This window comes from Hemiscyllium ocellatum, chromosome 25 (assembly GCF_020745735.1).
Source record: "Hemiscyllium ocellatum isolate sHemOce1 chromosome 25, sHemOce1.pat.X.cur, whole genome shotgun sequence".
NCBI lineage: Eukaryota > Metazoa > Chordata > Chondrichthyes > Orectolobiformes > Hemiscylliidae > Hemiscyllium > Hemiscyllium ocellatum.
Window position 1 is genome coordinate 272,367 of NC_083425.1, and position 25,304 is coordinate 297,670.

The 25,304-nt window shown below is 44.0% G+C and overlaps 1 protein-coding gene across 7 annotated transcripts in view; it reads right to left on the reverse strand.

Moving 5' to 3' along the window:
- Positions 1–11,246: 11,246 nt before the first annotated feature.
- The window catches only part of LOC132827722 (inactive rhomboid protein 2-like), a 162,709-nt gene continuing 148,651 nt past the window's right edge, over positions 11,247–25,304 (reverse strand). The window contains exons 17-19 of one of the 7 annotated variants that reach the window (XR_009646035.1): positions 21,016–21,169; positions 14,342–14,496; positions 11,247–11,290 (exon numbers count right to left, since the gene is read on the reverse strand). Coding sequence is in view for 6 of the 7 variants with exons in the window: in XM_060844406.1 (XP_060700389.1) it covers positions 19,165–19,590; positions 21,016–21,169 (580 nt within the window). In the remaining variant the exon portion in view is untranslated. Of the gene's footprint in view, positions 11,291–13,619; positions 14,497–18,730; positions 19,591–21,015; positions 21,170–25,304 lie in introns of those variants that run through there. The other 6 variants (XM_060844410.1, XM_060844407.1, XM_060844406.1 and 3 more) reach the window with 6 other exon arrangements.

Genomic DNA, 25,304 nt, shown 5'->3' on the forward strand with positions numbered 1-25,304 from the left:
TACCCAGCAGCACTCTCCCTACCAAAGACACTTTCTTTCCACTGATCTAGCTACTCTCCATCACTATCTACTTTCTTTTTATTCATGGGATGTGGGCATCACTGGCCAGACCAGCATTTATTGTCCATCCCTAGTTGCCCAGAGGGAAAGGCTATGGGTCTGCAGTCACGTGTAAGTTTCCTTCCCTAAAGGACATTAGTGAATCAGGTGGGTTTTTCCAATAATTGGCAATAGATTCACAGTCATCATTGGTCTCTTAATTCCAGATTTTTTTTTTAACTGAGTTCAAATTACATCATCTGCTTTTGTGGGACTTGAACCTGGGTCCTCAGAAGATTACGTGGGTCTCTGGATTAACAGCTGAAAATGTGTTGCTGGTTAAAAGCGCAGCAGGTCAGGCAGCATCCAAGGAACAGGAAATTCGACGTTTCGGGCATCCTGATGAAGGGCTTTTACCCAAAACATCGAATTTCCTGTTCCTTGGATGCGGCCTGACCTGCTGTGCTTTAACCAGCAACACATTTTCAGCTCTGATCTCCAGCATCTGCAGACCTCACTTTTTACTCTGGATTAACAGTCTAGTGATAATACCACTAGGCCATTGCCTTCCCTACTGTTGGTGGTCCTGCTGCATGCCTCCTTTCTAGAAACTTAATTTGAAGATGCCGGTGTTGGACTGGGGTGTATAAAATTAAAAATCACACAACACCAGGTTATAGTCCAACAGGTTTAATTGGAAGCACTAGCTTTCGGAGCGTCACTCCTGCATCAGATGGTAGTCTATCACCTGATGAAGAAGCGGCGCTCTGAAAGCTAGTGCTTCCAATTAAACCTGTTGGACTATAACCTGGTGTTGTGTGATTTTTAACTCGACAAACTTGTTGCCCTACACAAAGTACACAGTGACTGTGCACTAAGCAGTTGTACGATTAACAGGTTTAATGTTTGATTTCACATTAATGGCAGCATTCTCTTCTTGCATCATTAACCTCGACAAATGGTAACGGTTAGACTGATATCCAGGAAAGTAAACAGAAAATACTGGAGAGATTAAGCAGGTCTGACAGTATCTGTCTAGAGGGGAAGTCAAATTAATGTTCTAAATCTTGTATGACTCTTCTTCAGACCCGATGATAATATCCAACATTTGTTCCAGAAGACATTCTCAGCTTCTCAGCTAGAATGCACGGTTAGTAAGTTTGTGGATGACACCAAAATTTGTGGCATTGTTGACAGTGAAGAAGGTTTTCTAAGATTACAAAGAAATCTTGATTGTTATTTGAGTGGGTGTGTTCTAGACCCCAGGTCCTACAAAGTAGGGCCTCCCTCCAACCCTCCTCCTCTAAACTAAATTAAAAGTCCACAGACTTTCCCCAAAAAGAGGGTCCAAGGAAGTTCCTGTGGAGTGAAGAGTGAGGCTTTAGCTCAGGAGTCTTTGACAAGGAGGTTGAGTGAAGTGATTACGCCACAGTTGAAGAGGGTGAAGACATGACTGCCCAGCTGGTTCAGTGCGCTACGTGCTTGATGTGGGAGGTCAACGATTCTGGTGTGTCTGGCTCTTATAAGTGTGGAAAGTGTGTGCACGTTCAGCTACTGACAGAGCATATTGCAGCACTGATGAAAGAACTCGAGGACCTTAGGCTCATCCGAGAGAATGAGATCTTTCTGGACAAGACCTTCAGCGAGGTGATTACACCGACCATACCAGAAGAGAGCAGACGATGAGGAAGGCAGAAAGGAGACAGGTGCAAGAGACCCTGGGGGAAGTATCTGTCAGGAACAAGTTGAATCTTTTGGAAACAGTAGAGACAGATGACACTGCCAGTCCGTGAGGCGGCCAGGTCTGTCAATCAAAAGTTGGCCTGGAGGCAGAGCGGAAGAGTCGGACATCGCACAGAGCCATGGGAATAGGGGACTCCATCGTGAGAGGAACTGACCGGGGTTTTTGTGGCAGCAGGCGGGATTTAAGGATGGTGTGTTGCCTTCCTGGTGCCAGGGTTAAAGACATCACAGACAGCGTGCAGGAAATCCTCAAGGACGAAGGTGAAGAGCCAGAGGTGGTGGTACATGTCGGCACAAATGATGTCGGGAAGAAGAGGAGGAACAAACTACAATGGGACTTCGGTGAACTAGGAAGAAGGCTGAAAAGCAGGACATCCAAGGTGGTTATCTCCGGTTTGCTTCCAGTTCCTCGGACTGGTGAGGCCAGAAACAGGGAGATAATGGACTTGAACGTGTGGCTGGGGAACTGGTGCAGGAAGCAAGGATTTAAATTCTTGAATCACTGGGGTATGTTTTGTGGTAAGCATAAATTCTACAAGAGAGATGGTTTGCACCTTAATAGGTTAGGGACCAGCATTCTGGCAGGCAGGTTTGCTACTGCAACACAGCTACGTTTAAACTAAGTAGCGGGGGGAGGGGACAAACTGGATGTTTAAGAAGGAAAGTTAGAACAAGGGAAGTCAAGAAAGACAATGGTATCAATGAAACAGAAAACTCAGAAAGAGATCATGCTGTAAGGTTGAGTGAAATAGGAGTTGATGGGAAGGGTAAGGGCAGTAACAAATTAAAAATACTATATATGAATGCACAAAGCATTAGAAATAAGATGGATGAACTTGAGGATCTTTTGGAAATTGGCAGATACGATATTGTGGGGATAACAGACGTGGCTTCAAGTGGATAGGGCCTGGGAAGTGAATATTCAAGGCTACACGTGCTATCATAAGGACAGACTGACGGGCAGAGGGGGTGGGGTGGCCATGTTGGTAAGGGATGACATTCAGTCCCTTGCGTGGGGGGACCTAGAATCAGGGGATGTAAAGTCAGTGTGGATAGAGCTGAGAAATTCTTAAGATGAAAAGACCCTCCTGGGAGTTATCTACAGGCCCCAAACAGTAGTCTGGATGTCGGATGTAAGTTGAATCAGGAGCTGAAATTGGCCTGTCGCAAAGATGTTACTACATTGTAATGGGGGATTTCAAAATGCAGGTAGACTGAGAGAATCAGGATGGTTCTCAAGAAAGGGACTTTGTGGAGTGCCTCCGAACAGTTGGTGCTGGAGCCCACCAGGGAGAAGGCAATTCTGGATCTGGTATTGTGCAACGAACCAGAATTGATCAGGGACCTCAAAGTGAAGGAGCCATTGGGAAGTAGTGACCAAAGTTCAAGGTGCAATACCTTAGCAGGGATGACCGTGGAGGAACAATAGCAGATATTTCTGTGTATAATGCAGAAGATGCAGGATCAGTTCATTCCAAAACGAAAGAAAGATCCTTGAAGAGGCATGGGTGGCTGTGGCTGACGAGGGAAGTTAAGAAACATAGAATTAAAAGAGAAAAAGTATAACATAGCAAAGATAAGTGGGAAAATGGAGGACTGGGAAGCATTTAAAGAACAACACAGGATTACAAAGAAGGAAATACGCAGAGAAAAATGAGGTACGAAGGTAAACTGGCCAAAAATATAAAGGAGGATATAAAAGCTTTTTTAGGTATGTGAAAGGCAAAAAAATGGTGAAGACTAAAATTGGGCCCTTGAAGACAGAAACAGGGGAATATATTACGTGGAACAAAGAAATGGCAGAAGAATTGAATTGGTACTTCAGATCTGTGTTCACTGGGGAAGACACAAGCAATCTCCCTGAGGTAACAGTGGCTGAAGGACCTGAACTTAAGGAAATTTATATTTGCCAGGAATTGGTGTTGGAGAGACTGTTAGGTCTGAAGGTTGATAAGTCCCTGGGGTCTGATGGTCTACGTCCCAGGGTACTGAAGGAGGTGGCTTGAGAAATCGTGGATACGTTGGTGATTATTTTCCAGAGTTCGATAGATTCGGGATCAGTTCCTGCGGATTGGAGGGTGGCTAATGTTGTACCACTTTTTAAGAAAGGTGGGAGAGAGAAAGCAGGAAATTATAGACCAGTTAGTCTGACCTCAGTGGTGGGAAAGATGCTGGAGTCTATTATAAAGGATGAAATTACGACACATCTGGATAGGAGTAACAGAATAGGTCAGAGTCAGCGTGGCTTTATGAAGGGGAAATCATGCTTGACTAATCTTATGGAAGTTTTTGAGGATGTAACTCTGAAGATGGATGAGGGAGATCCAGTAGATGTGGTGTACCTGGACTTTCAGAAAGCTTTTGAAAAAGTCCCACATAAGAGGTTAGTCAGCAAAATTAGGGTGCATGGTATTGGGGGCAAAGTACTAACTTGGATTGAAAGTTGGTTGGCTAACAGGAAACAAAGAGTAGTGATAAACGGCTTCAATTCAGAATGGCAGGCAGTGACCAATGAGGTACCGCAGGGATCAGTGCTGGGACCGCAGCTTTTTACAATATATATTAATGATATAGAAAATGGTATTAATAATAACATTAGCAAATTTGCTGATGATACTAAGCTGGGTGGCAGGGTGAAATGTGAGTAGGATGTTAGGAGATTACAGGGTGACCTGGACAGGTTAGATGAGTGGTCAGATGCATGGCAGATGCAGTTTAACGTGGATAAATTATGGTTATCAACTTTGGTGACAAGAACAGGAAGGCAGATTACTACCTCAATGGAATCAATTTAGGTAAAGGGGCAGTACAGAGCGATCTGGGTGTTCTTGTACACCAGTCAATGAAGGTAAGCATGCAGGTACAGCAGGTAGTGAAGAAGGCTAATAGCAAGCTTGCCTTCATAACAAGAGGGATTGAGTATAGAAGCAAAGAGGTTCTTCTGCAGCTGTAAGGGCCCTGGTGAGACCACACCTGGAGTATTGTGTGCAGTTCTGGTCTCCAAATTTGAGGAAAGACATTCTGGCTATCGAGGGAGCACAGCGTAGGTTCACGCAGTCAATTCCTGGAATGGCGGGATTACCTTACGCTGAAAGACTGGAGCGACTGGGCTTGTATACCCTTGAGTTTAGAAGACTGAGAGGGGATCTGATTGAGACATATAAGATTATTAAAGAATTGGGCACGCTAGAGGCAGGAAATATGTTTCTGCTGATGGGAGAGTGCCGAACCAGAGGACACAGCTTAAAAATACGGGGTAGACCATTTAGGACAGAGATGAGGAGAAACTTCTTCACCCAGAGAGTGGTGGCTGTGTGGAATGCTCTGCCCCAGAGGGCAGTGGAGACCCAGTCTCTGGATTCATTTAAGAAAGAATTGGATAGAGCCCTCAAGGATAGTGGGATCAAGGGTTATGGAGATAAGGCAGGAACAGGATACTGATTGAGGATGATCAGCCATGATCATATTGAATGGTGGTGCAGGCTCGAAGGGCAGAATGGCCTACTCCTGCACCTATTGTCTATTGATCAAATGGGTGAATGAGCCAGAAAATGGCAGATGGAGTTCAAGCTGGATAAATGCGAGATATTGCATTTTGCTGCAACAAATAAGGATAGGGCTTATACAATTAATGGTGGGGCCTTGAGTACTGTTGTAGAACAGAGGGATCTAAGAGTGCGGATACATAATTCTTTAAAATTTGTATCATGTGTTGACAGGATGCTTAAAAAGGCCGTTTAGCCCACTTGCCTTCATTGCTCAGTACTTCTGAATATAGGAGTTGGGACGTTATGTTGAGGTTGTACAGAACATTGGTGAGGGCTCTTCTGGAAGTCTGTGTCCAGTTCTGGATGCCCATTTTTTGGAAGGATATTATTAAGCTGGAGAGGGTTCAGAAGAGATTTACCAGGTTGTTGCCAGGTATGAAAATGAGGAAAGGCTGGATAGGCTGGGACTTTTTTCACTAGAGCATAGGAGGTTGAGCGTTGACCTGACAGAAGTTTATAAAATAATGAGAGGTATAGATAGGGCTGATGGTAGTTGTCTTTTCCCTGAGGTGGGAAAGTTCAAGACTAGGGGACACATTTTCAAGGTGCGAGGAGAGAGATTTAAAAAAGACACGGGGGTAATTTTTTTACAAAGCCGGTGGTTCGCCTGTGGAATGAACTTCCTGAGGAAGTGGAGGATGTGATACAATTACAACATTGAAAAGACATTTGGATGGATTTAGGAATAGGAAAGGTTTGGAGGGATATGGGGCAGGAGCAGACAGCTGGGACTCAGTTTAGGACGATGTTTGGTATGTTGTGTATGACTATGACTAGCATCTCCCAAGAGATTGCTTCTCCAGTCATGGCTCCAGAGATTGAATGATCAACATCACTTGTTGCTTCAATTTCTATCCCCCAGCATAGAGTCATTGAGTCATACAACATAGAAATAGACCCTTCGGTCCAACATGTCCATGTTGACCAAGCTTCCAAAACTGATGTAGTCCCATTTGACAGCATTTGGCCCATATCCTCTAAACCTTTCCTATTCATGTTCCTGTCCAAATGCCCTTTAAATGTTGTTATTGTACTCGCCTCTAACACTTCCTCTGGTAGCCATCCACCTCCCTGATTGTCTTCCAGCACCTCAACAATGCTGGGCTCCCTCTCCCCGTGCTGGGCTCCCTCTCCCCGTGCTGGGCTCCCTCTCCCCGTACCGGGCTCCCTCTCCCCGTGCTGGGCTCCCTCTCCCCGTGCTGGGCTCCCTCTCCCCGTGCTGGGCTCCCTCTCCCCGTACCGGGCTCCCTCTCCCCGTGCCGGGCTCCCTCTCCCTGTGCTGGGCTCCCTCTCCCCGTGCTGGGCTCCCTCTCCCCGTGCCGGGCTCCCTCTCTCCGTGCTGAGCTCCCTCTCCCCGTGCTGGGCTCCCTCTCCCCATGCTGAGCTCCCTCTCCCTGTGCTGGGCTCCCTCTCCCCGTGCTGGCCTCCCTGTCTCTGTGCTGGGTTCCCTCTCCCTGTGCTGGGCTCCCTCTCCCCGTGCTGGGCTCCCTCTCCCCGTGCTGAGCTCCCTCTCCCCATGCTGTGCTCCCTCTCCCCGTGCTGAGCTCCCTCTCCCCATGCTGTGCTCCCTCTCCCTGTGCTGGGCTCCCTCTCCCCGTGCTGGACTCCCTCTCCCCGTGCTGAGTTCCCTCTCCCCGTGCTGGACTCCCTCTCCCCGTGCTGAGTTCCCTCTCCCCGTGCTGGACTCCCTCTCCCCGTGCTGGCCTCCCTGTCTCTGTGCTGGGCTCCCTCTCCCCATGCTGAGCTCCCTCTCCCTGTGCTGAGTTCCCTCTCCCCGTGCTGAGTTCCCTCTCCCCGTGCTGAGTTCCCTCTCCCCGTGCTGGACTCCCTCTCCCCGTGCTGAGTTCCCTCTCCCCGTGCTGTTCTACCTGTCCCCGTGCTGAGCTCCCTCTCCCCGTGCTGGCCTCCCTGTCTCTGTGCTGGGCTCCCTCTCCCCATGCTGAGCTCCCTCTCCCTGTGCTGAGTTCCCTCTCCCCGTGCTGAGTTCCCTCTCCCCGTGCTGAGCTCCCTCTCCCCGTGCTGGACTCCCTCTCCCCGTGCTGAGTTCCCTCTCCCTGTGCTGAGTTCCCTCTCCCCGTGCTGAGCTCCCTCTCCCCGTGCTGGGCTCCCTCTCCCCGTGCTGAGTTCCCTCTCCCCGTGCTGAGCTCCCTCTCCCCGTGCTGAGTTCCCTCTCCCCGTGCTGAGCTCCCTCTCCCCGTGCTGGACTCCCTCTCCCCGTGCTGAGTTCCCTCTCCCTGTGCTGAGCTCCCTCTCCCCGTGCTGAGCTCCCTCTCCCCGTGCTGAGCTCCCTCTCCCCGTGCTGGACTCCCTCTCCCCGTGCTCTTGTCCTGATGGCAGTGATGTGTGTGATTGAGAGCGTCTTGTTCAAACATCCCTTCAGAGCATTCCCAGGGCTGACCATGGAAATGGACCACGAGAGTTGGATCTTGCTGAGTAACAATCTGTCCACTTGGCTGTTTATCCTGAGCTCTACGTTCCTGTTTACACAGACAGACAGGCAATTCCCTGATCAGAGCATCTCTCCTGCCTCTACAGACCAAATTTGCCCCAGAATCTGGATGATGTGGTTCTGTACTTTGAGGAAATGTAGTTTTAGCTTGTCATGATTGAGCCTCTTCAATTCTGTCTGAATATTCCCATCTTCATCGTTTCACCTTAGTGCTCCTTCAGCCTCCTGTCCCTTTTCCATTTGAAGGAGGAGTCCAGAGGAAGATGTGGCAAACCAACTTGGCCCAAATTCCCAGGACACGGGGACACGGGAATTACATCCTCCCTTTCTGGCTGTTATAACTTTGTCAGGCCCTTATGTACCCAAACCTCCTGGTCATTACTTCAAAGATCTGCTGCTGATTTCTTTCTACGTCTGCACTTCTCCTCAGTGTTTGCCAATGGGTTTTCCCCAGACAGAAGTTCCATTATAAACACTGCCTGCTCCCTCACACTGAGGTTCCTGGACACACTAAGCAGCTATACGTCCTTAATTCAGTAATCAGTGACTGATCACTGACTGTTTCTGGTTTTCTGCTGAATCTGTCCAGTTTCCTACTCATTAGCGAGCTTCGAGAAAATGTGCATATCATGTTGAGGTTCTGGATGTAGGTTTGCTCGCTAAGCTGGAAGATTCGTTTTCAGACGTTTCGTCACCCCACTAGGTAACATCATCAGTGAGTCTCCAGATGAAGCACTGGTGTTAGTGACCCATTTTCTATTTATGTGTTTTGGGTTGGTGATGTCATTTCTTGTGTTGATGTCATTTCCCATTCTTTTTCTCATGGAATGGTAGATGGGATCCAAATCAATGTGTTTGTTGATAGAGTTCCGGTTGAAATGCCATGCTTCTAGGAATTCTTGTGTGTGTCTCTGTTTGGCCTGTCCCAGAATGGATGTGTTGTCCCAGGCAAAGTGGTGTCCTTCTTCATCCGTATGTGAGGGTACTAATGAGAGAGGGTCATTTCTTTTTGTGGTTAGCTGATGTTCATGTATCCTGGTGGCTAGTTTTCTGCGTGTTTGTCCAATGTAGTGTTTGTTACTGTTCTTGTAAGGTATTCCTTATTTAGGAAGGACAGGCAAAAGGGAAAGGAGGTGGGGTAGTATTGTTATTAAAGGATAGAAGTCAATGCCATAGTGAGGAAGGATACTGGGTCAGCAAATCAGATGTTGATTAGATTAGATTACTTACAGTGTGGAAACAGGCCCTTCGGCCCAACAAGTCCACACCGACCCGCCGAAGCGCAACCCACCCATACCCCTACATTTACCCCTTACCTAACACTACGGGCAATTTAGTATGGCCAATTCATCTGACCCGCACATCTTTGGACTATGGGAGGAAACCGGAGCACCCGGAGGAAACCCACGCAGATACGGGGAGAATGCGCAAACTCCACACAGTCTGTCGCCTGTTGTGGAATCTATATAGGTGGAGATAAGAAACAGCAAGTAGCTGAAATCATTGTCAGGGATGGTCTGTAGGCCCCCAAACATACTGGAGGTGTAAGGGAAGGCATTAGACAAGAAATCAGATGCATGCAATAAGTCGACAACTATCGTAGGTTCATAGCTCCTTGAAAGTGGAGTCGGAGGTAAATAGGATAGTGAAGAAGGCATTTGGTATGCTTTCCTTTATTGGTCAGAGTATTGAATACAGGAGTTGGAAGGTTATGTTGCGGTTGTACAGGACATTGGTTAGGCCACTGTTGGAACATTGCGTGCAATTCTGGTCTCCTTCCTATCGGAAAGATGTTGTGAAACTTGAAAAGATTTACAAGGATGTTGCCAGGGTTGGAGGATCTGAGCTACAGGGAGAGGCTGAACAAGCTGGGACTGTTTTCCCTGGAGCGTTGGAGGTTGAGGGGTGACCTTATAGAGGTTTAAAAAATTATGAGGGGCATGGATAGGGTAAATAGACAAAGTATTTTCCCTGGGGTCAGGGAGTCCAGAACTAGAGGGCATAGGTTTAAGGTGAGAGGGGAAAGATATAAAAGACACCTAAGGGGCAACGTTTTCACGCAGAGGGTGGTACATGTATGGAATGAGCTGCCAGAGGATGTCGTGGAGGCTGGTACAATTGCAACATTTAAGAGGCATCTGGATGGGTATATGAATAGGAAGGTTTTGGAGGGATATGGGCCGGGTGCTGGCAGGTGGGACTAGATTGGGTTGGGATATCTGGTCGGCATGGACAGGTTGGACCGAAGGGTCTGTTTCCATGCTATACATCTCTATGACTCTACAATCATTGGATGACTTTAATTTATATATATACGGGACAAACCAAATTAGCGATGGTATTGTGAAGGAGGAGTTCCTGGAGTGTGTATTGTGATTTTTTTGACCAAGACATGAGGAAGCAACCAGAGACCCGCATATTCAGGCTGGGTGCTATGCAATGAGAAATAATTAATTAACAATCTTGCTGTGTAGGGTCCCTCAGAGAAGAGGAAATGAAGGGTGAAATTGTCAAATCTGAAACTAGAATCCTGAATCTAAATAAAGGGAATTGAATAAATGCACAAATTAGCAAGGATGCACTGGGGAAATCTTACTAAAAGGAGTAATGATGGAGAGGCAATTGCTAATATTTAAATAATGTGTAGCAATTATTCGTTTGTGTCTGGTGCAAGCATAAAACATGAAAGGTAGTTCAGCCATGGCTTAGAAAAGAAACTAGGGATGGCCTTAGTTCCAAAGAGGAGACATATAAATCACCAGTAAAAGCAGCAATCCTGAGGACTCGGCCAATTTTAGAATTCAACAAAACACTCACAATGATTGTTCAACATTGCGAAAATAAAGTCTCAGAGTAAAATTGCAGGAAACATAAAAACTGACTATAAAAGCTTCTATAAATGTTAACTGAGAAGTAAAGAAATGTCAGAAGCTAGGGAAATTATAATGGAGAAGAAAGAAACAGCAGAAAAAATGCACCCATTCCTTGGTTCTGTCTTCATAAAACAGGGCACAAATAATCTCCCAGAAATGTCAGAGAATGAAGGGTGCAGTGAGAGGGAGGAATCAAAGGGAGTCAGTGTTAATAACAATATGGTGCTGGGGAAATATCGGTAATTTAGATGAGAAGGTAGAGGTATGGTTAGTAAGATTGTAGATGACATCAGAATCGGTGATATAGTGGATAGTGAAGAAAGTTATCTAAGATTACAAAGAAATCTTCATGAACTGAGTAAATGGGCTGAAGGGGGGCAAATGGAGTTTAATTTGGATAAGTACAAGGGATTGCAGTTTTCTAAAACAAACAAGAGTAGAACATATACAACAATAAACAGAGCCTTCTGCAATGTTGCGGAACAGAGACCTTGGGGTTCTTTTAAGTTTACAGCACATATAAATAAAGTGGTTAAAAAGGTCTTTAGCACACTTGCCTTTGAGTGTAGGATTTGGGATATTATGTTTGGGATGTTGATGAGACATCTCCTGGAGTAAGGTGTCCAGTTCTTGTCGCCCTGTTATAGGGAAGATATGATTAAGCTGGAGATGATTCAGAAGAGATTTACCAGGATGTTTGTGGGAATGGAGGGTTTGAATTTTAGAGAGAAGCTGGATAGGCTGGGACGTTTTGCACCGAAGCATAGGAGGTTGAGGAGTGACTTTCTAAAGGTTAAAGACTTATAGATTTCATGAGGGGTATAGATCTGGTGAATGGCAGGTGTATTTGCCCTAGAGTGGGGGATTTCAGGACTGGAGACATGTTTTTAATTTGAGAGGAGAAAGATTTATAAAAAGGCATGAGGGACAATTTGTTTTGCACCATGGTTTGTGTGTAGAATGAACTTCCAAAGAAAGTGATGTACTTGTGTACAGTTACAAGGTTTAAAAGACATGAAGATGAGTACAAGAATAAGAAGTGTTTGCAGGGATATGGGCCAAGATGCTGGCAGGTGAGACTAGTTTAGTTTGGGATTATGTCAGCATGGACTGGTTGGATTCAGGGTCTCTTTCCCTGCTCTATGATTCTATGACTATGTGAAATGAATGGGGTTAAAGGATGACAAATTCCCAGGACCTGAGAATCTACACCGAAGACCACCAAAGGAAGTTGTGCTGGAGATATTGATGCATTGGTGATCATCTTCCATAATTTATCAGTAGTTGCAGAAATGCCGGTGTCTATTGTAAAAAAAATGAAGACTCTTGGAAAGTACTTATAGGATTGGACAAAGCCAGCATGGGTTTATGAGAAATAAATCATGTTTAATATATCTACTGCAGTCTTTAGGTGTGATAAGTGTAATAGATAAGGGAGAACTGGTGGATATGGTGTGTTTAGATCTTCAGAAGGCTTTAGTTAAGAACCTACAAGAGATGATCGGACTGTTCAGTGTTTAGAGGTTAGTTTGACTGGGCCTGTATTTACTAGAGTTTAGAAGAGTCAGAGGGGATCTGATTGAAATGTATAAAATTATAAAAGGGCTGGACAGACAAGATTCAGGAAGAATGTTTTCCTTAGTTAAGGAGTCCCAAACTGGGGACACAGTCTCAGGATATGGGCTAGACCATTGCGGACAGAGCTGTGGAAGCATTTATTTCATTCAAATTTATGCCTCTTCAATTGGAGATTAGTTCTGTCTCTCAGAATTTCTCTACCACAGATGTCAGATTCACTGACCTCTAGTTTTCCTGGTGTATCCTTACCATCCTCTTGAATAATGGAATTACAATCTTGCAATCCTCTGCCACCTCTTCCATGTCGAAGGGGGATTTGAAAAATAATGTCAGAGCTCCTGCAATCTCCTCCTTTGCTTCCCACAGCACCCAGAGATCCATCTTTTCTGGGCCTGGGGATTTATCCCCTTTCAAGCCATTAAAACTGTTAATGCCTCCTCTCTCTCAATGCTAGTTCAGTTAAGTGTATCACAGTCGCCCTCCCTGATATCTATACCTCCCTGATATCTATACCTTCCTGATATCTATACCTCCCTGATATCTATACCTCCCTGATATCTATACCTCCCTGATATCTATACCTACCTCTCTCTTCTCTACAGAGAACACTGAAGCAAAGTACTCATTTAAAGATTCACTGATGACTTCTGGCTCCACCCACAGTTTATCCCTTTGGTCTCTAATGGACCCTACCCTTTCCCTGGTTATTCTCTTGCTGCTAATGTACTTATAAAATTTGGATTTTCTTTAATGTTACCTGCAGTGGTTTTTCATGTTACCTCTTTGCTCCCCTCATTTGTTTTTAAACAATCCCCGCACTTTCTACGCTCCACTCGGATATCTGCTGCTCTCAGCCTTTGGTGTTTGACGTATGCTTCCTTTATTTTCCATATCTGATTCTCTCTATCCCTCGATATCCAGGATTCTCTGGCTTTGTTGGTCCCATCCTTCACCTTTACATGGACGTGTTGGTCCTACACTTTCCCTATTCTCCTTTCCAATGCCTCCCACTCCCTGATGGGGATTTGTCTGCTGCCAGTTTATTTTGATCAGACCCTGTCTTATCTTATTTAAAACCAACTTCCCCTCATTACAGAACCCTTATTTCTGGTCCAGCTTTGTCCTTGTCCATAATTCCCTTGAATCTTATTCGAATTATGTTAAAAATCACACAACACCAGGTTATAGTCCAATAGGTTTATTTGGAAGCATTAGCTTTCGGAGCACTGCTACTTCATCAGATGGCTATGGAGAATAAGATCCTAAAACACAGAATTTATAGAAAAGGTTTACAGTGTGATACAACTAAAATGATATATTGGAAAAGACCTGGATTGTTTGTCAAGTCTCATCTTTTAGAATGACCATGTTGGTTTTAGTTCTTTCATATGTAAATCCCAGAACTTCTTTTCAAAAGTTACATTCTCAAGTGAACAAAATACATGAATTATGGTCACTATCTCCAAAATATTCCTGCACTGCTTCATCTCCCACTTGCCTGACTTCATTCCCTAAAATGAGGTCCATCACTGTCTCCTCTCTCATATGACTTAATAAGCTCCCTCCTGTATTTATTTCTGCTCCCTTTAAGCCTTCCACACTTTGTCTACCCCAGTTAGTATTATTCATTATTTTTTCACTCCTCAGTCCTTGGTAACTGGTTAATCATGTCTTCCTTGAATACTTCCAGCTGCTCGGTTGACTCTCCCTATTTAGTAGGTTGTCTGACCAGTCTGTAGTGAATCCCATTGTTGCTCAGGCAGCTACATGTATCCCATTAACCTGCTTGTCCTGTTTGTAGAAGGCGCTGGTGTTGCATGTTCCTCATGGCTCCTCGGGGCATATCCACAGGTTAGCCGTGCACTGCACTTTCCACTAGCAGTGGAAAGGGATCATTTTCCTGTGGTGCTACCTCCAGTCCCTCCACTCTCTTCCATATGTTCACCGTACCATACTCATGGGTGATGAAGTGCTGATCCCTTTCTACAGCAGGTACGCTCCGAAAGCTATTGTGTTTTCAATTACACCTGCTGGACTATAACCTGGTGTTGTGTGATTTTTTTAACTTACAGCAGGTGCAACTTTAAGGAGCTGGGCCCCTTGGATCTCACCGTTTTATCAAGATGAAATACGCAGTCCGGGACCATGTACTGATGCAGCGGAACAGCGGCTGCTAGAATCCATTCCTCAATGTTCATCTCCCTGTTTCTCATCCTGCTCTTGCTCCAAGCTGCCTCCACCTTTTAGTTTCCAGTGCACTCTGTATCTGCATGAAACCAAATATTTCAAATCACAGCCACTCCCTCAATGAATGAAATGAAAACAGAGAACATTTGAGAAAGTCAGCAGGTTTGGCAGCATCTTGAGAGAGAAACAGAGTTAATGATTCAAATCTGGTATAACTGTTCTGAATTCATCATTAAGTGGAGTTTGATGAGTGTCAGACCCAGCAATGGATGTCACGATGGAAGTTTTTTGGTTTATTGTTAAGTCTCCTCCTGTATATCTTGCACACAAACTTGAATGTCATTGAATAAACTCCTGGTGATACCATTTTGCCAACACTGGTGAAGAATCGTAAGATGTTCTGAGACATGTGAACTTAATAGCAACTCCCACACTGTTCCCAGACCATGTCTGACTGTTTCTCATAACTAGGTTAGAAACATTGTCATTATCCACCCATCTCTCTAATATACCCCACCCCTCATCGCAGCTCTCCTTCAAGAATAGAATACATTGTACATTCCTATCTCTGGACCACAAGCACTGGGCTCAAGTCCCACTTTGATCAGAGAATGTGTAATAAAATCTCTGAACCAGTTGATTAGAAATATCTGGAATGCATTACTTCCATGGAGTTCAGCTCAGCTTCTGTATTTCCTGCTAAAGTATTAAAAGAGATGGGTGCTCCTGTTTGTTGTAATTTGAGTGGTGATTATCAGGAGAAAAGTCAGCTTTGACTTTTGAGGCTGGGTCAAGAATCATGTGAACAAATCTGGATCATCCATATCTGCAAACCCAACCTTGTCTGAACTTTCCAAGGCTTAATCAGGAGTATAAGTTTAATAAATGCTGAAGATGATCTCTTGCCTATTCAATCATTAAGATTAATGCAAAACTTTCAGCCTGTCACTCTCTGGTTTAATTCCATATCCCTACTCTCCTTCCTTCCTTCCTTTTACATTTGTGATATTTTCCAAATGCCCATTTAAATAATTCACACTCGCAATAGTTTTGCAATCAAGAGTTCCAATAGACATCCTTTAAAATATTTCCAGGAGTTTTCCTCTTCTCATGAAAATCCTGTTCCTCCAAATCTACTTTCTCAAACTAAAACCTTCATTCCCTACACTTCCACTGTTCTTGGGATAAAGTTCCATTTTTCTAACTTTTCCAAGCATATCCTCTCTTGCAAGTGTACTCTCCTTTTGTGATTCACTGTCTACTCAAACTCTTATGGAATCTAACAATCTTGCAGCATTAATAATAGACACCTTCTGAAAAGGCTGCTCAGTTCAATTTAGTGCCAAGTCTCAGTTTAGCTCAATAAATTCATCCTCAGATCTGTTCAAGAATAGGGCGGCATGGTGGCACAGTGGTTAGCACTACTGCCTCACAGCGCCAGAGACCCGGGTTCAATTCCCACCTCGGGCAACTGCCTGTGTGTAGTTTGCACATTCTCCCCGTGTCTGCGTGGGTTTCCTCTGGGTGCTCCGGTTTCCTCTCACAGTCCAAAGATGTGCAGCTTAGGTAAATTGACCATGCTAAAAAAATTGCCCATAGTGTTAGGTGTAGGGGAATGGGTCTGGGTGGGTTGCTCTTCGGAGGGTCGATGTGGACTTGTTGGGCCGAAGGGCCTGTTTCCACACTGTAAGTAATCTAATCTAATAATTCTACTTGCCTTTTAGAAGTTTCTGTTAGATTGATATTCCTCTGTCCTTGAATAAGGCTGATCCTGATACTGAACAAAAAAAAAAGCCCAAAGGACTGCAGAGGCAGGAAATCAGAAACAAAAACAGAAATTGCTGGATAAACTGACCATGTCTGGCAGTATCTGTGTAGAGAAAGCAGAGTTAACATTTCAGGTTCAGTGACCCATCTTCAGAACTTCAGTGGTATCACTAGAGAGGAGTGCATGGGGTTCCTGTGAGGGACAGCTAGAGACAGAGCAGGATTTGTTGGAGCATCCTGGAATTGATGCTTGCTTCAGTAGAGAGAAATGAGTGAGCTGTCCAGTGGGTCAGTCTCAGGAAAACAGTTAAGGCCTTTATCTCCATTTCTTTCATTTTAAAATACTATACAATTCATGGTAAAGTTTATAAAATATATAAAAGGCAGACATATTTAGTGAATAATATAAAAAGCACAAGATCAAGGAAATTTAAATACCTGGTGCGAGAGCAGCAGATATTTTCAGGTTTGGGAAACATAAAAGAAATCTAAAGTGTGACATCGTTGGGAAAGAGCTTCCTGGAGACCGGGAGCTGAAAAGCTGCACAACAGTGAGATTGGAAAAGATCCCAGAGTGACATTGCAGGAAGAACATAAACTCAACAAGTAGGATCATGAGTCAGCGCAGGAAGAGAGAATGGCCTCGGTGAGTAAGACAGGGTGAGTATTTCTTCAAGGTCTTTAAGGTGTCCAGTCTTTAAGGTAGAAATTGGTTTTTAGATTAAAAGTATTTAAAGCATAAGGAATAAAAGCACAAGAGGACCCTGATATATAATTAATATTCTTTAAACTTGAAATAAACAGCAATTTAAGGGTAAGTCATGACAGCACAGCTTGGCTTGGTAGAATGCACCATTGCACTTGGTAGAGTGCAATGGTGGAAGTTGAGGACACTTTCCAGAGTCCAGAGTGTTGACATGGAGGATCCAGCTGTAGTGACCGTAACCCAATAGCTGGACTCATTTAACCTGCCTATATCCTTGTCATCCTCATTATTGTTTTGCCATCTGTTTATGTGTCATTTGCAAACTTGGCAACAGTACATTCATTTCCAACATCCAGAAGTGTGTCATTTGGCCATTTGGTCCATCATGTCTGTGCTAGGTCTTCAAATGCACATTCATTATCCACAGCCAATTTTCCTGCTTTTCTCCCATACCTATATTCACCTCCACCACACATCCAGACAGTGCATTCCAGACCCTCACTACTCACTAGAAAGAAGTATAGGAGATTGCAAGGAAAACACAGTTCCCTTGGCATATAAGTTAACTTGTGAAATTTCTAGACAAGGAGAGTTTGGTTAGAAATTCCTTACAGTTCTGGTTTCACACTATCATCTTAATAACTTATGATCTCTCTACCTTGATTAGTTTATACAATTTAGGATTATTTGTTAGTTTGGTTAGACCCTCAGTATGCAACTCTTATATTCATGTTATTCCAGTCATCTGGTTTGTCTTTAGCACCACCTTTCACAGAGTCATTTGTAATTATCTTGTAATTAATCGGATCATAGATCACCCCTTCACTTGCTGTTCAGCTGTTGACAGTTTAGTCACACCCTCTGACACTTCTGATCATCAGACATTGGTTATTCAGCCTGTCAACACTCCACTCACACCATTTGTACTATCTTTTGACACTCTTAATTACCTGGAATTATCTTGCAATGATCCCTTTACCTATAAATTCTGCGCCTGTATGCTGCCCTCCTCTTTACCTGATGAAGGAGCAGCACTCCGAAAGCTTGTGATTTCAAATAAACCTTTTGGACAATAACCTGGTGTCATGTAACTTCTGACTTTGTCCACCCTAGTCCAACACCAACACCTCCACATCATGGTTAGAAATTGACAGATTATTAAAAGACTGAGAAATTCTGAGCTTTCAGTTTTGTGTGTATTTGGGTGAGACGACTCCAAGTTTGCAGATTAGAACTAGGGAGAAATAGAACTAGTCTCATTTCTGATTAAGAGCTCTGGCCCGGAACATCGATTTTCCTGCTCCTCGGATGCTGCCTGACCTGCTGAGCTTTTCCAGCACCACTCTCTCAATTCTGATCTCCAGCATCTGCAGACCTCATGGTCTCCAATGGAGAAATAGTTAAGTCAAATGTGAAGGTTGATATGGAATGGTGATTTCTGTGGATTTGACTCACTGTGAGGTGATGGTCTTGGAGAATAGTGAGACTTTGTTTTGCCATGTATCTTCTGTTGTTTTACACTGTTTTATATTTAGCTAGCTTGAGTTGTTTTATTTTATGTTTCCTTTTTATGTAAAAACTTCATTTTATTGTTAAAAAAAATCAGCCTTGTGTGCCTCTATTTCAGTGAATGACCACCAAGTTAAATTTAGAAAAATGATCTATCAAGCCAGGCTTCATTCTGAGATCTGACTGGTCCAGTAATAACATCAACTGGAATCTCAACAAAAGTGACAATAAGTGTAAGCTCACCAGAAACATAAAACTAACAGCAAAAAGAAATCAACATCCACAGAACTCTCAACAAGATTGCTAATGAGTGTATTCAACAGAACCAGCCTCTGCAACAACACCAACCAATCTTTAGTCAAATTTTGACTCATCAAAAAGAGTATATTGTCTAGATATGGAAAATACAGGCAAATGCAGATGTTTCACAATTTACATTTAGTTTCTTCCTCTCTTGTGAAGAGAAGACAGTCAATATGTGTAAACCAGTAACTAACTCAGTGCCATTGTGTTGAATAGTTGTGGAGCAAAGCAATTGGTTGAGGCAGTAATTGGGTGATATTTTCATATTCTCAGTATTTAAGACTGTCACACAGTAAGCAGTTCATTTCATCTTCCAGTTGCCCAGTCTTACAGCATCATGCAGCTCCTCAGTCTTAATTACAATGGGCTGCACAATTTGCATAAACTAACTGTGTTACCATTACCCAGCTGCCATTTTCAGTAAGTACATGGTTCATTTATCCAAAAACCAGATGGTCCAAATTATTGTTCACTTATGGTTTGATCAAGGTCATACTTTTCACAAAAGTTGCTGGTGAATGGTATGCAGGTGAGGTACTCACACCAGTGACAGTTAATGGGATAAACATAGAACCAGATCACCAGAGACGCTGCGAGTCCAATGAAGACCAGAAGAGAGACAATGATCATTATTATCTTCCTGTATTTATCACTTTGGCCAAATGTAATGTATGGCAAGAAGGCAAAAGATAACAGGAAACCACTAATGAATCCAAAGATATGGGCAATATTGTCAATCCAAGGCAACAAGCCAGAGGTAAAAAGAAAAAGAACAATTCCGATCAACTTCAGCAAGGCTTTCCATGGTTTCTCCAGGATTGGCCAACTCTGAAATAATTCTACAAAGAGACAAGCCAACAAACCAAATTGAGATCCTGCAGGACCAACCTAGAATGGGCAAAAGAGAGGACCATTGTTACAATGCTCACCTTGCATTCAAACTTCTCTTACATTCCCAGTTTTAATCACTCACTCATGATGCCTCCCACAGTCTGTGCCAGGAGCTCTGCAATCCCCTCCCTACATTTCCCCACCTCTTCTCTCCCTCTTTTAAGATTTTGCTTAAATCTTCCCTCTTTGAGAAGCTCTTGGTTACCATTCTTGGTTAGGGAGGAAGTGACAGCCTGCAGGTATCATCAATAGACTATTAATCAAGAGACCCAGGTAAATATCCTGGGAACTATCTGCATACTAATCCAAGAATTTGAATTCAATAGAGTTAAGAGCCTAATGATGACTATCAAATCATTGTTGATTGTCAGGAAACATCCATCTGGTTCACTAATGTCTGTGGGGAAGGAAGCTGCCACCCTTACCTGGTGTGGCCTACATGTGGCACCAGACCCACAGCAATGTAGTTGACACTTAACTGCCCTCTGGGCAATTAGGGACGGGCAGTAAATACTGGCCTAGCCGATGGCATCCATATCCGACAAATTAATATTTTTAAAAATCCCATGGTTCTGTGAGATATTATCTGATTGCAGTCCTGTGAAGCACCCAGGGACATTTTTACCAAGTTAAAAACTCTATATAAATGCAAGCTGTCACTGCAATAATCCAGCAAAAACTTCAGGAAGTACATTTATTCATCAGAATAAGGGGCCAGGATACAAGGAACCCTAAAGGGACCAAGAATTCCTATCCTAATATTCAAACTTTCCAGATAGCTATATTTTCCAAATAATCTGAGATAAACTGAGCAGAATTCAAAACACATTGAGGGCCACACAGTATGTGAGAGATACTGAGGGAGTGCTGCACGGTCGCAGGTTCAGTGCTGAGGGAGTGCCGCACCGTCGGAGGGTCAGTGCTGAGGGAGTGCAGCACTGTCGGAGGGTCAGTGCTGAGGGAGTGCCGCACGGTCGGAGGGTCGGTGCTGAGGGAGTGCCGCACTGTTGGCGAGTCGGTGCTGAGGGAGTGCCGCACTGTTGGAGGGTCAGTGCCGAGGGAGTGCCGCACTGTCGAAGGTTCAGTGCTGAGGGAGTGCCGCACTGTCGAAGGGTCAGTGCTGACGGAGTGCCGCACTGTCATAGGGTCAATACTGGCATGATGATGCATTGTCAGAGGGTCTGCATTATAATATTGCCTTTAATCAAGTCTGTCAGATCATCATTTCTTCCTGATCATTTTGGTACTGTTTGAAGCGAGTGTGTCATATCCAGGAAAAGCCTGATTGTCAGTGAACCATGGATGTATTAATAAAGGTGGAGCACCACTGTCTGTCTTTGAGGGAGAGGTGGACCCAACTTATCACAGTGCCTCTACTGATCCCAACCTTCTGACCCATATCCTTATCATCCCCAGTTGTACCTCAGCTCTGTATGGCAGGAAGATCGCACTTGCCAAGTTTCCCATCATTCCACTTAGGATGTAGATGATTGAAATGCGCAGCCAACCTGCTAACTTCTCCAGGTCCCGAAGAATGGTCATTTGGAATATTACTGAAACCAAGCAGTGGATAATCCTGCAGAGGTGGGGTGGGAGAGGAGAGGGAGATAAAGCAGCACCATGGAGGATACAGCCAGAGGACAAACAGAAATTGAACAAAAGTGAAGTGGAAAGAAAGTGTGGCAGATTGAGAGAACAAGAGAATAAAGCATAAACCATGTTAGCGTGATAGATTATCACTATCCACTTGCATCAAGCCAGCAATGACCATGTACACCATGGCTTGGAAGAGAGAACCTGGAAGGAATGGTCCAAATCTCAAATAAAACAAAGAATTGTTGATGTTGGAAACCTGAAACCAGAAATTTAGTCCTTAAGCTGTCTTTCATATAATTTTAAACCTTTAAAGGCCTTCTAATTATTTTTATATGTGTGTGCAACATTTAATTTAATATAAGTAAACAGGAAGTCTTGAAACTAATTTTTGTAAGTAGTTAAAACTATGTTTATGGTAAAGAAATTTATCTTGTGGCCCTAGGTATTTTATTAAATTTTCTCAAAGGGGTGAGAAGCTAAGAAATAGGAGCAGGGTTGGGCATTCGGCCCTCAAGCCTGCCCCACCGTTCAACAAGATCATGGCTAATTTGTCCCAAGCTTCAACTCCTGTTTCAGGCCAGTCCCTCATGACCAACTGCCTGATATTAACAATCTATCTCCCTCCTCTTTAAATATTTTAATTGATCTAGCCTCCACAACTCTCTGGGATAAAGAATTCCAGACATTCACTACCCTCTGGGAGAAATTTTCAATATGGTCTGAAAATTAGGGCCAGACTGTTCATGTGAAACCATCAGAAGCACTTCTACATCCAGAAGGTGGTCAATGTTTGAACTCTCGTCCACAAATAGCAGTTGGTGCTGGATTAGTTGTTAATTTTAAATCTGAGATAGATACATTTTTGTTAGGCTAAGGTATAAAGGGATATGGGCCAAAGGCAAGCCTGTGGAGTTAGGCCACGAATCAGCCTAATTTCATTGAATGGTGGGACAGGCTTGATGGGCTGATTGGTCTACTCCTGTTCCTATGTCTAAATGGGTATTCCCTTATTCTGTCACTTGACTAGAAACATAAGATCATTAGACCATTGACATAGGAGCAGAAATTGGGCCATTCAGTCCATTGAATCTGCTCTGCCATTCAATCATAACTGATACGTTTCTCAAACCCATTCCCCCCGTAACCCTTGATCCCCTTAACACTCAAGAACCTATCTATATCAGTCTTCAATATACTCAATGACCTGGCCTCCACAACCCTCTGTGGCAGTAAATTCCATAGGTTCACCACTCTGTTTATTCTTATCTCCATTCTAAAAGGTCTTCTCTTTACTCTGAGGCTGTGTCCTTGGATCCTAGTCTCTCCAACCAACGAAACATCTTCCCAACATCTGCTCTGTCCCGGCCCTTCTGTACGTTTCAATTAGATCTCCCTCATCCTTCTAAATTCCATCGAGTCTAGACCCTGAGTCCTCAAGCAAACCTCATAGGTTAAGCTTTTAATTGCTGGGACCATTCTAGTGAATCTCCTCTGAACACCTTCCAGCGCCATTACATCCTTCCTGAGATATGGGGCCCAAAACTCCACACAATAGTCCACATGTGGTCTGACCGGAGCCTTACAGTGGTTCAGAAGTACATCCCTGGTTTTATAGAACATAGAACATAGAACATTACAACACAGTAGAGGCCTTTCAGCCCTTGATGTTGAGTCTCAAGCCCATCCAACCTACACTATTCCATTTTCATCCATATGTTTTTCAATGATTATTTAAATGACCTTAAAGTTGGTGAGTCTACTACTGTTGCAGACAGGGTGTACCATGACCCTACTATTCTGAGTAAGGAAACTACCTCTGACATCTGTCCTATGTTTATCACCCCTCAATTTAAAGCTATGCCCCCTCTTGCTCGCCGTCACCATACTTGGAAAAAGGTTCTCCCTGTCCACCCTATCCAACCCTCTGATTATCTTATACTTCTCAATTAAGTCACCTCTCAACATTCTTCTCTCTAATGAAAGCAGCCTCAAGTCCCTCAGCCTTTCCTCATAAGACCTTCCCTCCATATCAGACAACATCCTAGTAAATCTCCTCTGAACCCTTTCCAGAGCTTCCACATCTTGTGTACCAGAACTGTACACAATGCTCCAAGTGCGGCCGCACCAGAGTTTTGTACAGCTGCAGCATGACCTCGTGGCTCTGGAACTCAATCAGTCTACCAATAAAAACTCACACACTATATTCCTTCTTAACAGCCCTATCAACCTGGGTGGCAACTTTCAGAGATCCATGTTAATGGTCACCAAGATCGCTCTGCTCATCTACACGACCAAGAATCTTACCAAGTTAAAAATCACACAACACCAGGTTATAGTCCAACAGGTTTAATTAGAAGCACACTAGTTTTCGGAGCGTCGCTCCTTCATCAGGTGATAGTGGAGGGCTCAATCCTAACACACAGAATTTATAGCAAAAATTTACAGTGTGATGTAACTGAAATTATACATTGAAAAATTGATTGTCTGTTGGGTCTTTCATCTGTTTGAATACCATGATAGTTTCCAATTAAACCTGTTGGACTATAACCTGGTGTTGTGTGATCTTTAACTTTGTACACCCCAGTCCAACACCAGCATCTCCAAATCAAGAATCTTACCATCAGCCCAGTAGTCTTTATTCCTGTTGCTCCTTACAAATGCTGTTTCCACATCATAATATTCAAGATATATTCAAGTCCTCTCAAAATAAATGCCAGTATTGTATCTACCTTCCTATCTACTGACTCAACCTGTGAGGTTACCTTGAGAGAATCCTGGACTAGAACTCCTAAGTCTCTTTGCACTTCAGACTTCTGAATTTTCTCCCCATTTAGAAAATAATCCATGTCTCTATTCTTCCTACCAAAGTACATGACCTCACACTTTCCCACATTGTACTCCATCTGCCACTTCTTTGCCCACTCTCCTAACCTGTCCAAATCCTTCAGCAGCCTCCCTACTTCCTCAATGCAACCTGTCCCTCTACCTATCTCTGTATTGCCTGCAAACGTAGCCAGAATGCCCTCAGTTCCTTAATCTAGGTCGTTAATGTATAAAGTGAAAAGTTGTGGTCCCAACACTGAGCCTTGCAGAACACCACTTGTCACCGGCTGCCATCCTGAGAAGGACCCTTTTATCCCCACTCTCTGCTCTTTGCCAGACAGCCAGGTGTCTATCCATGCTAGCACCTTACTTCTGACACCATGGGCCCTGGTCTTACTCTGGAGCCTCCTGTGCGGGATCTTGTCAAGGGACTTCTTAAAGTCCAGGTAGATAACGCCCATTGGCTCTCCTTGGTCTAATCTGCTTGTTACTTTCTCAAAGAATTCTAACAGATTTGTCAGGCATGATCCCCTTGATGAAACCATGCTGACTTTGCCCTATTTTACCATGCACTTGCAAGTATTCAGAAATCTCACCCTTCATAATGGATTCCAGGATCTTACCCAGGACCAAGATGAGGCGAATTGGTCTGTAATTTTTCATCTTTTGCCTTACCCCCTTTATAAGCAGGAGTATTACATTGGTGATTTTCCAGTCCTCTGGGACCCTTCCTGATTCTAGCGATTCCTGAAAGATCACCACTAACACCTCCAAAGTCTCTTCAGCTATCTCCCCAGAGCTGGGGTGTAGTCCATCTGGTCCAGGTTATTTAACCACTTTCAGGCCATTCAGTTTTTCTAGCACCTTCACTTTGGTGATGGCCACCATTCTCAGCTCTGTCACCATACTCTCTTAAAGAGCGTAACACCATGGTGTCTGCTGTGCCATTCGATCATGGCTGTCATGTTTCTCAACCCCATTGTCCTGCCTTCCCCTGTAACCCTTACTAATCTCGGTTTTAAATACTCTCAATAACTTGTCCTCCACAGCCTCTTGTAGCAGTGAGATCCACAGATTCACCACCCCCTGGCAGAACACAGCTACCCCATCCAGCCCTCTCAGGACCTTGTATGTTTCACTAAGGTCATCTCTCATTGTTCTAAACTCTAATTAATAAAGTCGAGAATGTAGTGCTGGAAAAACACAGCAGGTCAGGCAGTATCTAAGAAGCAGAAGAATCGACGTTTTGGGCATAAGCCTTTCCTCAGGAATGAGAACATCTTGCCAGGCAT